Source organism: Mobula birostris, chromosome 5 (assembly GCF_030028105.1).
Source record: "Mobula birostris isolate sMobBir1 chromosome 5, sMobBir1.hap1, whole genome shotgun sequence".
In the NCBI taxonomy this organism is placed as follows: domain Eukaryota; kingdom Metazoa; phylum Chordata; class Chondrichthyes; order Myliobatiformes; family Myliobatidae; genus Mobula; species Mobula birostris.
Genome location: NC_092374.1, coordinates 91,774,637 through 91,789,540, shown reverse-complemented (window position 1 = coordinate 91,789,540; position 14,904 = coordinate 91,774,637). Strand labels below are relative to the sequence as shown.

The window sequence follows — 14,904 nt, the reverse complement described above, 5'->3', positions numbered from 1 at the left end:
AGAGCGGCAGTGAGCCACTGCTTGGCCGTTACTGGAGCAGACTTGGAGGCAGCTTTGTCCGGCAGAAGTGATGCAAGGTAGAGTCTGGGCCTGGGCCAGAGAGTGAGAGCAGACCCGAGGTTTGTGCCAGGCCAAATTGGAAAGGTCAGGTATGGGCTAAATCAGGCGGGAGAGCCCGAGCCCATGGGCCAGGAACAAATCGAGGTTTGGGCGATTTAAGTGCCGGGCCGGATTGAAATGATCAGAGTGTCAGGACTAGAAGGGAGGGTCAGGCCAGTTCAGCTCACTGCTCCTCATGGTTTACTCGTTGCTCTGAACTGAGGCTGTGGCTAGCAACAAATGTAGTGGTCGTCTCACTACAGGAAGGATGTGGAAACCAAAGAAAGGGTGCAGAGGAGATTTACAAGGGTGTTGCCTGGATTGGGGAGCATGCCTTATGAGAACTGGTTGAGTGAACTCGGCCTTTTCTCCTTGGAGTGACGGAGGATGAGAGGTGACCTGATAGAGGTGTTCAAGATAATGAGAGGCATTGATCGTGTGGATAGTCAGAGGCTTTTTCCCAGGGCTGAAATAGTTGCCACAAGAGGACACAAGTTTAAGGTGCTGGGGAGCAGGTACAGAGGAGATGTCAGGGCTAAGTTTTTTACTCAGAGAGTGGTGAGTTTATGGAATAGGCTGCCAGCAACGGTGGTAGAGGTGGATATGATAGGGTCTTTTAAAAGACTTTTAGATAGGTACATGGAGCTTAGTAAAATAGAGGGCTATAGGTAAGCCCAGTAATTTCTTAGGTAGGGACATGTTCGACACAACTCTTTGGGCTGAAGGGCCTGTACTGTGCTGTGGCTTTTCTATGTTTCTAAATGGGCTACTGGATTGGCTGAGGTTGCGGTGAATACTGGCTTCGCAGCTGTGGACTCACTTCCGTGATCTTTGATTGTTTGCACGTTTTTTTTGCACATTGGGTGTTGGACAGTCTTTTCATGGGTTTCTTCAGTTTGAGGCTGACTGTAAGGAGACTAACCTCAAAGTTGTATATAGAATGCATACATTGATAATAAGTGCGCTTTGAACATTTGTTTTCAGGTTCATATATATTTTATAGTATATTGTATTTGTATTAATTCCATTTTTTGTAATCACAAGAGTTTGCCTCGACTATCAATCAACGGAGGATGAAGAATGATTGACGTATAAATAAGCAAATAGGCCTTCAGACACTGCGACAAAGAAAACAAATCAGACGAGACGGGGGCGGGCAAGGAAGACGAATGAACGACGTCTAAATGGACCAATGACAATAGCCAAATGCTAGGAATAAAACGAGGGCTGACCGATTCCCCCAGTGAACCAATGGAAGTTCCGAAGTGTTCGAGTCGCAGCGAATCAGATAACAGATTTAGGGCCAATAGGAGTACAGCAGCTCTGGAACTTGTGGCGAATCGGTGCGAGGAAGAAGGATGACCTAGGTCTCAGTTAATCAATTAGAGAGCGGGGAGGTGGAATCAGTTGACGAGGGAGCGGGGCGGATGCGGAACAAAGATAAGCGGCATCGTAGTTACCCAATAGGAACATAGACCCGGCTCCCGGTTGCAGCCAATCAATCGGGGCCAGGGGCAGGGCTGGGATAGGAGTCAGGTGATTGAGGCTGCGTTTCGGGAGGGGGGAAAGGCGACGGCGATGGTAAGTGGGTCGGATTTGGGCAACTGGGGGGAGGGTCCGGTGGGCGACCCGGACCTGGCGCGTTGTCACGGCGGTTCATGAGCCTTGAGGGAGGTGGGAGGTCGGAGGTCGAGCTCCCTGGTGACCGGGCCCGACTCCAGGGGTCAGAGGGCACGGAGTGACCGGGACTTGGCCTTTTCGCCCGGTTTGCAAAGTCGAAATCCTGCTGTGGGCTGGCAGTGTTCACTTCCTAATGAATGCAGGGGCGGCATCAGCCTGTCTCCCGCATGCACAGGTTTATCGTGACAAAAGGCAGGCTGCAGAGGCTGGAAATTTTGAGCAACGCACTGAAAATGCTGGAGGAACACAGCAGGTCAGGCAACATCTACGGAGAGTCATAAACAGCGGACGTTTCAGGCCGAGACTCGAAATGTCGACTCTTCATTTCCCTTAACTGATGCTGCTCAACCTGCTGAGTTTCCCCAGCATTTTGTTTGTTGACCATCATCTGCACAACTACATGTATGCACAGGCTGTCTTGCAGTGTCATCACAGGCACACGACATCAGATATGGTCGGGTTTACAATGCAGGCCCTATCGTTGGGTATATTTAAAGTGGAGGTTGGTTGGTTCTTGATTAATCAAAGTGTTAAAGGTTTCGGGGAGAAGACAGGTGAATGGCGTTGAGAGGGATGATGGAACGGCAGAACAGACTGGATGGGCTGAATGGCCTAATTCTGTTCTATATCTTGTGACAGGTGTAGTGAAAAGCAGCATTTCTGGCCCATTCAAAGATTTAAAGTATATTTATTATTAAAGTGTGTGTGCAGTATACAACCCTGAGATTTGTCTTCCCACAGACAGTCATGAAACAAAGAAACACCATGGAACCCATTCAAAGAAAATAAAGCAACACACATCAAAGTTGCTGGTGAACGCAGCAGGCCAGGCACCTCTTCCTACAGATGCTGCCTGGCCTGCTGCGTTCATCAGCAACTTTGATGTGTGTTGCTTGAATTTCCAGCATCTGCAGAATTCCTGTTGTTTGCAAAGAAAATAAACATAAATTCCCGCCCCCCATGTGCAAACCTACAATTTGCGCAAACATCAACCAAAACAAAACACATAATATAAAACACAAAATCGAAAAGTCCAGGCATATTCAGTTCAGCTCAGTATTTGTAATCTGTAGGCTGTCCAGATTTCAAAGAGTATTCAACAAGGAAATCATAAATTAAAAATAAATAATACACATTTTTCCAAGGATGAACACAATTAGAAGCAAAAATTCCAAGTGCATATTAGTTTGTATGATTTTAGTTCGTCATTTGATGCAATAATGCTGGGAAGATGCTTGCCACTGCATTTCCTCCAGGGTCCAGATGTCCAACCCTACGTTTAACAGTCAACAGCCAACAGCCCCGCTCTCTCACACAGCTTCTGTTGCTTTTCTGTTTTCCCCAGACGTCCGCTTTGACTCAAGGGTTGGAGAGGATTCCGGATCAGCTGGGCTATCTGGTCCTCAGCGAGGATGGGGTGCTCTCTGTAAGTCCGGGCGATGGAAGGGTTAAACACGAGCTGCTGGGCTATCTGATACTCAGTGAGCATGGGGTGCACTCAGTAAGATTGGGAGATGGGAGGGTTAAACATGAGGTGCTGGGCTATCTGGTCCTCAGCGAGGATGGGGTGCTTTCTGTAATTTCTGGAGATGGGAGGGCTAAACACGAGTTACTGGGCTACCTGATACTCAGTGAAGTTGGGGTGCTCTCTGTAAGTCCGGACTAAGTCATTGAATATATAAAAGTGGATGCTGATGGGTTCTTGATTAGTAAGGGTGTGAAAGATAATGGGGAGAAGGCAAGGGATTGAGGTTGAGAAGGATAATAAAGCAGATGTGATTGGCCTAATTCTGCTCCAGCGTCCTATTGTCCCAGGACAATAGCAGAGGAAGTCACTGGTCAGAGAGCAAGGTGGCTTGGCTCTCTAGAGTTGGAGATTAGATTTATGTGTCACATGTACAGTGAAAACTCCAGTGAAATGTGTTATTTACATCAACAACCAACACAGTGGGAATCAGAATCAGGTTTATTACATATATACACACATAGAGTATATAGTTGTGGAGTCCTTGAAAGGTTAGGTTGAGCTTATTGACCTTATTTGTCACATGTAGATAGAAACTCACAGTGAAGTACATTGTTTTCTCTCAGCAACCAGCACTGCCCAAGGATGTGCTGGGGCAGGAAAGCAGTGCACGAGGTAACACAAGAAAACAAAACACAGAATTCTAGTATTACGGTTACACGGAAAGTGCAGTGGAGACAGATAAAGTGCGAAGGCTATGATTGAAATAGATTAGAAGATCGCGCGTTCATCTTTTACCGTGAGAGCGTATGATCCCAGCGGGATAGAACTGTCCTTGAACTTGGCGGTAAACACTTTCAGGCTTAGGTAGCTCAGGTCCTGAGGAAGCGTTGACAGTTTATTCCTCTGTATAGATGCTGCCTGACCTACTGAGTTCCTCCAGCATTTTGTGTGTGTTGCTTCTCCAACAGGAGGGGGGAGAAGAGAGAATGCCCAGGGTGGGTAAGGGTCTTTGATTACGCTGGCTGCTTTACCGAGGCAGTGGGATGTGTAGACGGAGTCCACGGAGGGCAGGTTGATTTCCGTGAGCTGTGTCCACAGCTTTGCAGTTTCTTGTCGTCTCGAGCCGAGTAGTCGCCATATCTAGCTGTGATGTGCCCGGATAGGGTGCGTTCTGTGGTGCATCTGTAAAGCTGGTGAGGCGGTTGGGGACGCATGGAATTTCCCTCGCCTGCTGGTGTGGAAGGTGTGACGATTGCAGATGGTGGTGTAACTGGGCCCTTTGTACAGTCGGCAGGGGAGCTGGAGAACGACGAGCACACTGCCTGGGTGATGATGCGAATGATACAGACCGCTGTCAAGCTCTGTGTGAACAGCAATACCAACCCCTCCTTCAAGAGAATGTCAGGTGAGCGAAGCAGAGGCCCTGTCCTTTCTGGAATGCGGAGCGGCAGCGGCAGAGGGCACCGACAAAGGGGTTTCCCTTGGATGAGAGCAGAATTAGACCGTTTGCCCATAACCTGCTTCACCATTCAATCTTTGTCGATTTTTGTTCTCAACCCCTTCCTCACCATCGCTCTTCTCCCCCCAACCACCGATCAAGAATCTCAGTCTCTGTCTTTTGGAAAATATCTTTTTCAAAATCTGCCTGCCTATATATGTAAATGCATCCTTTTTCAAGAAACTTGACTCTATCATATTGCCCTTTGTGTGGGGCTACAAATCATACAGGATATCTAAGGCTCACCTACACAAACCTCTTAAGAAGGGCGGTCTTAGTCTGCCAATTTTCAAACATTACTACTGGGCAGCTACCTCCAGGGCTCTTACATACTGGAAATGTGGAGGTGCTGAGACCCAAGAAAAACCTTCATGGCTACAGCTGGAAGACTCTGTTGTTAAATATTCTTCACTTCCTGCTCTTCTGCTTTCCACTTATGCCTCAACAGACAAGCTAATCCAACAAAACTTTACCTTAAAGAATTCTTTACGAATATTAAACCAGATAAAAGTGGCTCACCAAACTCCCAGTGTTTCCATACACGCTCCCATTTGTCACAACCATTCATTCAAGCCTGGACAATTAGATGGGGTGTTTGCAGTCTGGAGAGAGAGGGGTATCAAAACTTTCTTAGATCTGTACATCGATGGCCAGTTTGCATCATTCACACAATTAAGCACTAAGTTTAACCTTCCAAGTTCACATTTTTTTTTCGCTATCTCCAAGTCAGACACTACGTTAAGGAAAAGTGCCCACACTTCGAGTCTACTTCCACCACCCATCCCTTTCTTGAAAACCTCTTCCTCCCTCCAGACTCCAAACAGTTAATATCAAAATTTGTGAATTGCTTTACTGCTTTGTTTTCTACAGATTTTATTAGGGAATCCTGGGCCAGGGACTTGAACTCAGACATATCAGCGGAACTTTGGGAGGAGGCAATGTCCCGGGTTCACTGTTGTTCTATTAATTCACGCTACAGGTTAATCCAGTACAAGGTGATGCATAGATTCCATGATTCAAAAACAAAACTGAATCGCATCTTCCCATCTGCGTCTCCAGAGTGCGACAAGTGCCACTCTGCTGACGGGTCACTAGCACATCTTTTCTGGTTTTGCCCTACATTATACAACTTTTGGACTGCAATTTTTGAGTGTCTCTCAAAAGCCTTTTCTAGAGATATTCAGCCCAATCACGACCTCGCCATCTTTGGATGCTCTGCAGAGACTCTTGAGTTGCCGCACGACGTGCAGATTGCTCTGCGTCTAGGAATGGTGGTGGCTAAGAAACTTACTCTTCTGACCTGGAAGTCGACTACTCCACCCAGCTTCGCACACTGGCTCAGGGAGATGTTGTCGATTATACAAATGGAAAGACTGCGTCTGCACAAACCCAATGCACAGAATACATTTGAGAGAATATGGGGACCCTTACTGGCTCCGTGTCATATTACCTCACATACATAGTGAAACTTGACCTGTCTAGTCTCATGAGTGGGTGTGGTGGCTAACCGGATTCCTTTATTCATTTTACTGTACATTGCTTCTGTGATGTCACTATTGTGTCAACTCTTTGTCTGAAAGTTTACTTTTGTAATCCTGTAAATTGTCTGGCAGTCTTTTTGTTTTTTTTTAGTCTTGATTTGTTTTGTCTCTGCTCCACTTGGAGCTGTATTTCCTTTACGCACACACGAGGAAATCTGCAGATGCTGGAATTTGAAGCAACAAACTTCAAGTTGACTTCTGAAACTTCTGCTAATGCCCCACCTCCCCCTCGTACCCCATCCATTATTTATTTATATACACACATTCTTTCTCTCTCTTTCCTTTTTCTCCCTCTGTCCCTCTCACTATACCCCTTGCCCATCCTCTGGGCTTCCCCCTCCCCCTTTTCTTTCCCCCTGGGCCTCCTGTCCCATGATCCTCTCATATCCCCTTTGCCAATCACCTGTCCAGCTCTTGGCTCCATCCCTCCCCCTCCTGTCTTCTCCTATCATTTTGGATCTCTCCCTCCCCCCCCACTTTCAAATCTCTTACTAGCTCTTCTTTCAGTTAGTCCTGACGAAGGGTCTCGGCCCAAAACGTTAACTGTACCTTTTCCTAGAGATGCTGCCTGGCCTGCTGTGTTCACCAGCAACTTTTATGTGTGTTGCTATATTTCCTTTGTATTGTTTTGAACATCTTCAATTTATTTTGTCTTTGTAAAACTAAATTGTAAATAAAGTATTAAAAAAAAGAATCTCTGTCTTAAATACACCCATTGACTTTGCCCTAATAGCTGTTTATGGCAATGAATTCCACAGATTCACTGCCCTCTGGCTAAAGTAATTCCTCCTGGTCTGAGTTCTAATGTGACATCCCTATATTATGAGGCCGTGCCCTCGGATTAGACTCTGCAACTGATAGAGACCTCCTGTCCACATCCACTCTACTCAGCCCTTTCAGTACCTGGGAGTTTCAGTGAGATGTGCTGAACTCTGTTGAGTACGGCTCAGAAACAACAAAAGCTCCTCACACGTTAAACCTTTCATTCCCGGGATCGTTCTCGTAAACTATCTCTGGACCCTCTTATTCCCTGAGATGCAGGGCTCAAAATTGCTCACAATATTCCAAATGTCGTCAGAGTAACGCCTTATAAAGTCTCAGCATTACGTCCTTGCTTTTCCGTTCTCGTCTATTCTATTGAACGATAAGATGCACTCTTGACCTCATAATCCACCTCGTTATGCCCCTTGTACCTCATTGTCTGCCTGTACCTTCTCTGTTGCTGTGACACTTTATCTAAGAAAGGATGTGCTGACAATGGAAAGGGTTCAAAAGAAGTTCACGAGGGTGAATCTAGGATTTAATTGCTTGTCATACGAGGAGTGTTTGATGGCTCTGGGCCTGTATTCACTAGAATTCAGAAGAATGAAGGGGGTTTCATTGAAACCTATGGAATGTTGAAAGGTCACCATAGAGTGGATGTGGAGAGGATGTTTCCTAGGGAGGGAGTCTAAGACCAGAGGGGACAGCCTCAGTTTACAGGGACATCCATTTAGAAAAGAGATGAGGAATTTCGTTAGCCAGAGGGTGGTGCATCTGTGGAATTTGTTGCTGTAGGCAGCTGAGGAGGCCATGTCATTGGGTATAGTTTACGTAGTGGTTGATAGATTCTTGATTAGTCAGGGCATGAAGGGATATGGGGAGAAGGCAGGAGATTGGGGCTGAGAGGGAAATAGATCAGCCATGATGAAATGACAGAGCAGACTCGATGGGCCAAATGGCCTAATTCTGCTCCAATATCTAATGGTCTCTACTCTCAATGAAGGTCTATCAAATGTTTCTTCCCCTCCGTAGATGCTGTCTGACCTGCTGAGTTGCTCCAGCATCTTTGTGTGTGTTCGTTGCACCTGTGCATTATTATTGTTTCCGTCCACTGTATGATGATTTGATCTGTGTGCAAGACAGGATTTTCATTGCCAATAGTCCCTCTAACGTTGTGTTTGCACTTTTCAGTGGTGTTTGGTGAGCACACCTACATGGCGACCATCTCTGGGCAGAAGGTGTTTGTGGTGAAAAGGCAGAACAACCCTCACGAGGCCTTGGAGGTGTGAGTTGGTTTCTCGTTGTCACACCCTCGGAAACAGAACTATCTCCCCTCGGGAAGCCTCCAGCTCCTTCTCACTGCCTCCGACTCTCCCCCTCCATGGATCTGGGTAGCAAAATCCCTGGCTCCTACTTTGTTCGACAATCACCTTCCCTCTTCACCTACAAAACAAAATCTTCGGACTGTCGAGCCTGCAATTTATTTTTTTCTGTCTGGATTTTCAGTTGATGAATGAAGCAGGTTTTGGGCATGGGGTGGGGGGGGGATGGAATGGAGGGGGAGAAGAGGAGGACGGTGCAAATTTAGAATGTGCAGGTGGACTGTTGAATCTGCTTTGCTCCTGTCTGTTGGATTGAAATAAACCTCTTGTGGCACACACTCATTTGCGTCGTCTGGTTCCCGTCACTGGGGAGGTGTCAGGAGATTGCACGGGAAGGCGGAAGATCTGGAATGTGTGCCTGCAGCTTCGCCCAGGAGAATGAGAGGGGTGTTGGGCCATCATCCTGGGAGTCTGGCTGTTGGGTCAATCTGAGCATGGCAGCAGCTTCTAGGCCACCTGGTGTGCTGACTGGTTCGTGAAGGGAGCACAGCTCAGTGGCTCCAGGGTCCCGATCTCCAGCATTGAGAGTGTGTATGCGTGTGTCTGCATCTGAGTGTATGATTGTGTGTGTGAGAGATAGAAGACTGGCTGACTGCCAAGAGGCAACGAGTGGGAATAAAGGGGGCCTTTCTTGGTCAGATACTAGTGGCTAGTGGTATTTCACAGAGATCAGTATTGCGACCAGTTCTTTTCACATTATATATTCATGGTCTGAATGAGGGAAATTGATGGCTTTGTGGCCAGCTTTGTAGATGATACAAAGATAAATAGAAGGGCATGTGGTGTTCAGGAAGCAGGGATTTGGCAGAAGGACTTAGACAGATTAGGAGAAAGGGCAGAGAAGTGCAGGTAGAATACATTGTCAGGAAGTGTGTGGTCATGCACTTTGGGAGAATGGTTAAAGGTGTATACTATTTTCTAAACACGGAACAAAGGGACTTGGGAGTCCTCATGCAGGATTTCCTAAAGGTTAACTTGCAGGTTGAGTCGGTGGTGAGGAAGGCAAATACAATAGACAATAGATGCAGGAGTAGGCCATTCAGCCCTTCGAGCCAGCACCACCATTCACTGTGATCATGGCTGATCATCCACAATCAGTACCTCGTTCCTGCCTTCTCCCCATATCCCTTCACTTCACTATCTTTAAGAGCTCTATCGAACTCTTTTTTGAAAGAATCCAGAGAATTGGCGTCCACTGCCTTCTGAGACAGAGCATTCCACAGAACCACAACCCTCTGTATGAAAAAGTTTTTCCTCAACTCCGTTCTAAGTTGTCTACCACTTATTCTTAAACTGTGGTCTGTGGTTCTAGACTCCCCCAACGTCGGGAACATGTTCCCTGCCTCCAGTGTGTCCAATCCCTTAATAATCTTATATGCTTCAATCAGATCCCCTCTCATCCTTCTAAATTCCAGTGTATACAACCCCAGTTGCTCCAATCTTTCAACATATGACAGTCCTGCCATCCCGGGAATTAATCTCGTGAACCTACGCTGCAGTCCCTCAATAGCAAGAATGTTCTCCTCAAATTTGGTGACCAAAACTGTACACAATATTCCAGGTGTGGTCTCACCAGGGCCCTGTACAATTGCAGAAGGACCTTTTTGCTCCTATACTCAATTCCCCTTGATATGAAGGCCAGCATGCCAATGTTATCGTTCATTTCAAGAGGACTAGTCTGTAAAAGCAAGAATGTAATCCTGAGGCATGGTCAGAACATACTTGGAGTTTTGTGCGCAGTTTTGGGAAAAGATGAGCTGGCATTGGAGAGAGTCCAGAGAAAGTTCATGGGAATGATCCTGGGAATAAATGGACTGAGGCTCTGGGCCTGTACCCACTAAGTTTAGAAGAAGGAGGCTGGATTTCATCTTCCCCCATAGTGTGTGGGGGAGGGGGAGTTAATAAAAATACTCCAAAGGTTTTGTAGGATTGGAGATTAACAGCAATGCACAGAATGCTGGAAGGGCCTCGGGCCGAGACACCAACTCTTTCTTCCCCATCACAGATGTTGCCTGACGTGCTGAGTTCCTCCAGGATTTTGTGTGTGTGTTGCTCTGGGTTTCCAGCGTCTGCAGAATCTCTTGTGTTAAAGATTGTACATCAAAACACACAGGGAAATGTGTGGTTTGTGAAAAATAAGATCAGCATGGATTGTGCTGGGAGCAGCCACAAGTACTGGCTCACATAATGCTGGCTACACACTGGCCCGAACCACCGGAAGCTTGAAGGCTGAGTGTTGGCCTTATACAGGTTTAAAAAATCATGAGGGGCACATATAGGGTGAGGCCCCATGTGCCACCTAGGCACTAAGGGTTCAGACGACGACGACATACAGGGTAGGGGGAGTCTAAAGCTAGAGTGCATAGGTTTAAGACAAGAGGGGAAAAGATTTAAAGGGGGGCAATTTTTTCCACTCACAGGATGGTGGATATATGGAACGAGCTGCCAGAGGAAGTGGTAGAGGTGGATAAATTACAACATTTAAAAGGAATTTAGACACAGAGATACAGATCTAATACAAGCAAATTGGGTTAGCTGAACATAAGTGGGTTGAAGGAGCTGTTCTTTGATGTTGTTTTCCACTCGGTGGCAGTGTTGGCTATGTCAACAGAGGAGAGCACAGCAGACGGAATATAGACGATGAAAATCTGCAGATGCCGGAAATCCAAAGCAACAGACAAAACCTGTTGGAGGAATTCGGAAGGTCAGACAGCGTCTATGGAGCTGAATAAACTGTTGATGTTTCAGGCCGAGACTGAAAGGGAAGGGGGAAGATGCTAGAATAAAAAGGTGGGAGCGGGTAGAAGGGAGGAGAATAGCTGGAAGGTGATAGGTGAAGCCAGGTGGGTGGGAAAGGTAAAGGGCTGGAGAGAGAAGAGTGGACCATAGGAGAGGGAAGGGGGGGAGACACGTGGGGAAGTGATAAGCAGGTGAGTAAAGGTAATGGGGTCAAGTGGGGAATAGAAGAAGAGGGAGAGGGAAATATTTTTTTACCAGAACTAGAAATGGATATTCATGTCATTAGGTTGGAGGCTACCCAGATGGAATAAAAGGTAGTGTTCCTTCACAGACATCCCACCCTGCAAAAACTCATTTCAGGGAGGTAGCATCATCAATTTGCAGGAGACTCCCGGAACTTCCAGGAGAGGTGGGATGTCTGCAATAGAGTAGCTCCTTAGCAGCTAGCCAGCTAGTTTAAATAACGTTAGCTATGCTAATGAATGAATGACACCTGTTAAACTCACCTCAACACGTCTTTTACAGTCTTAACCCACCATGGGCAATAGAAAAGTCACTGTTGCAAACAGTGCAGTGAGCAACACTGTCATTATTTTGACCCCTATTAGGCAGGGGTACACTTTAGTGCAGTCAGGGGTGACGTACGTTTTATATTTTCTTTTTTTGGAACACTCTGTCATGGCACGCTCTCGCTTGCTCTCACACTCTCTCGCTCTCTCTCGTGGTCTCTCTCATGCTCTCGCTTGCTCGCTGTCAAAAAAATTGATTTCCGTGATATTGTATATAATTTGCGGACATCAGGGAGCCACTATTAATATGCGGGAGACTCCTGGAACTTCCGGGAGAGATGGGATGTCTGCCTTCACCCTGAGGGTGGCCTCATCTTGGCAGAAGAGAAGGCCGTGGACTGACATGTTGCGACAGGAATGGGAATTAAAATGTTTGACCGCCAGGAAGTTCTGCTTTTGGCAGATCACGCGGAGGTGTTCAACGAAGCACCCTCCCCCCACACTATTTTACGAGAGGTCTGGTTGCAATGTAGAGGAGGTGCGTTGGGAGCACGGGGTACAAAAGACCCCAGCAGATTTGTAGGTGAAGCGATGGCTCACCTGGAAGGACTGTCTGGGGCCCTGAATGAAGGTGAGGAGGTGAATGGGCAGGTGTGACATCTTGGCCACTTGCAGGAATAAGTGCTGGGAGGGAGACTAGTGGGGAGGAACGATTGGACAAGGGAATCACGGGCAGAGCAATCCCTGCGGGGAGTGGGATGGGGAGGGAGGTGAAGATATGGAATACAGTGTAGAAGGATATCCACTGAGAAGCAAGCTAGGAAGGTGGAGTACTCTGTCGTGAGTGAGCAATGGGCTTCCAACGTAGATTAATGTACAGATCCCGCAAGCAACTGGGAAGGTGATAGTGATGCGTTGGTCTTTAATGGGGAGGATTTGAGCACAGGAGACAGCTTACATTAAACCCAGTGAAACCACAGAGTGGTCAGGTTTGGTCTTGCTATCCAAAGACACCAAACTCCACTTTGGACGTGGTGGTTTGACCGAGAATTAAGTTCTGGAGCACAGGCCCAGTCTGCTTAGAGTTTAGAATCTTGAGATCATCTTGTTGAATCCTTTATGGCATCTTATATCTGTCACTATTCAGATAGAGGGATGTTTCCCCCCCCCCACTTGAAATGGGGGTTGAGACTGTTCAGGACATAGAAACTGCTCCTTTGACCCACCCCAAACATGCCAACCAAGAGTCCAATAACATATGGTCCATTTCCCCAAACCATTCCTCTCCATGTACCTGTCCAAGTATTCATTTTAAACGTTAATGTACCTGCCCACAGCTCATTCCACATACTTAATACCCTCTGGCTGAAGAAGTTGCCCTTCAGGTTCATATTAAATCTCTCCCCTCTCACCTTAAACCTGTGCCCTGTAGTTCTTGATTTTCCCAACCTTGACGGAAAAAGTCAGTGTGCATTCACCTGATCTATGTGCTCTTTACTGTGTTCATTCACCTGATCTGTGTGTTCTTTACTGTGTGCATTCACCTGATCTGTGTGCTCTTTACTGTGTTCATTCACCTGATCTGTGTGTTCATTACTGTGTTCATTCACCTGATCTGTGTGCTCTTTACTGTGTTCATTCACCTGATCTGTGTGTTCTTTACTGTGTTCATTCACCTGATCTGTGTGCTCTTTACTGTGTGCATTCACCTGATCTGTGTGTTCTTTACTGTGTGCATTCACCTGATCTGTGTGCTCTTTACTGTGTTCATTCACCTGATCTGTGTGTTCTTTACTGTGTGCATTCACCTGATCTGTGTGTTCATTACTGTGTTCATTCACCTGATCTGTGTGTTCTTTACTGTGTTCATTCACCTGATCTGTGTGCTCTTTACTGTGTTCATTCACCTGATCTGTGTGTTCTTTACTGTGTGCATTCACCTGATCTGTGTGTTCATTACTGTGTTCATTCACCTGATCTATGTGCTCTTTACTGTGTGCATTCACCTGATCTGTGTGTTCTTTACTGTGTACATTCACCTGATCTGTGTGTTCGTTACTGTGTGCATTCACCTGATCTGTGTGTTCTTTACTGTGTGCGTTCACCTGATCTGTATGCTCTTTACTGTGTACATTCACCTGATCTGTGTGTTCTTTACTGTGTGCATTCACCTGATCTGTGTGTTCGTTACTGTGTGCACTCACCTGATCTGTGTGTTCTTTACTGTGTGCATTCACCTGATCTGTGTGTTCGTTACTGTGTGCACTCACCTGATCTGTGTGCTTTTTATACACCTCTAGAAGATCTATAAGGTCTGTGAAACCTCTCATTTCCTACACTCCAAAGAATTTAGTCCCAGCCTGTCCAATTTCTCCCTATAACTCAGTCCCTCAAATCTTGGCAACAGCCTCCCAAATAATTTCTGCACTCACTCCAGATTGGTGTCGGGGCACATTTGTGTTCCGGAACTAGGGAGTCTGCAGCAGGGTTTGGACTAATTAGGAGAATGGGCAGAGAAGTGGCAGATGGAATGTGATGTAAGGAAGTAATGTTCATGCACTCTTTTTTAGAAGGAATAGAGGAGCAGACTATTTTCCATTCTGGGAGCCAATACAGAAATCAGGAGTGCAAAGGGGCTTGAGAGTCCTTGTGCAGGATTCCCTGATAATTAATTTGCCCTTGAGTCATTGGTGAGGAAGGTAAGTGCAATGTTAGCATTCATTTCAGGAGCACTAGAATATAAAAGCCAGGGTATATTGCTGAGGCTTTATAAGGCATTGGTCAGACTCCACTTGGAGTATTGTCAGCAGTTTTAGGTACCTTGCGGGATATGGGAAGGCAAGGAGACCTCCAGTGTCCCTGATGACTACAACTGCGAGAAGTGTATCCAGCCGCAGCTTCCAACAAACTGCGTTAAGAAGTTGGAGCTGGAACTGGATGAACCGGATCATTTATGAGGCTGAGGGGTTGATAGACAGGACGTACAGAGAGGTAGTTACACCCAAGGTGCAGGACACAGGAAACTAGGTGACAGTCAGGAAGGGGAAAGGGGTTAGGGAGCCAGTGCAGAGTATCCCTGCGGCCATCTCCTTCAACAAGAGGTATATCACTTTGGATACTGTCAGTGGGGATGACCTAACAGAGGAAAGATACAGTGGTCGGGTTGCTGGCACTGAGTCTGCCTCTGTGCCTCAGGAAGGGGAGGGAGAAGAGGTGCGAGTGGTGA

The 14,904-nt window shown here is 46.7% G+C and overlaps 1 protein-coding gene across 1 annotated transcript; it reads left to right on the top strand.

The window, feature by feature from the left end:
• The first annotated feature begins 1,577 nt into the window (after positions 1-1,577).
• lamtor4 (late endosomal/lysosomal adaptor, MAPK and MTOR activator 4) lies at positions 1,578-8,612 on the top strand. Its single transcript, XM_072258418.1, has 4 exons — positions 1,578-1,680; positions 3,125-3,205; positions 4,535-4,652; positions 8,240-8,612. Exons 1-4 carry the CDS (start codon positions 1,678-1,680, stop codon positions 8,335-8,337), a joined length of 300 nt encoding a protein of 99 aa, XP_072114519.1. The 5' UTR covers positions 1,578-1,677; the 3' UTR covers positions 8,338-8,612.
• Positions 8,613-14,904: the final 6,292 nt, after the last annotated feature.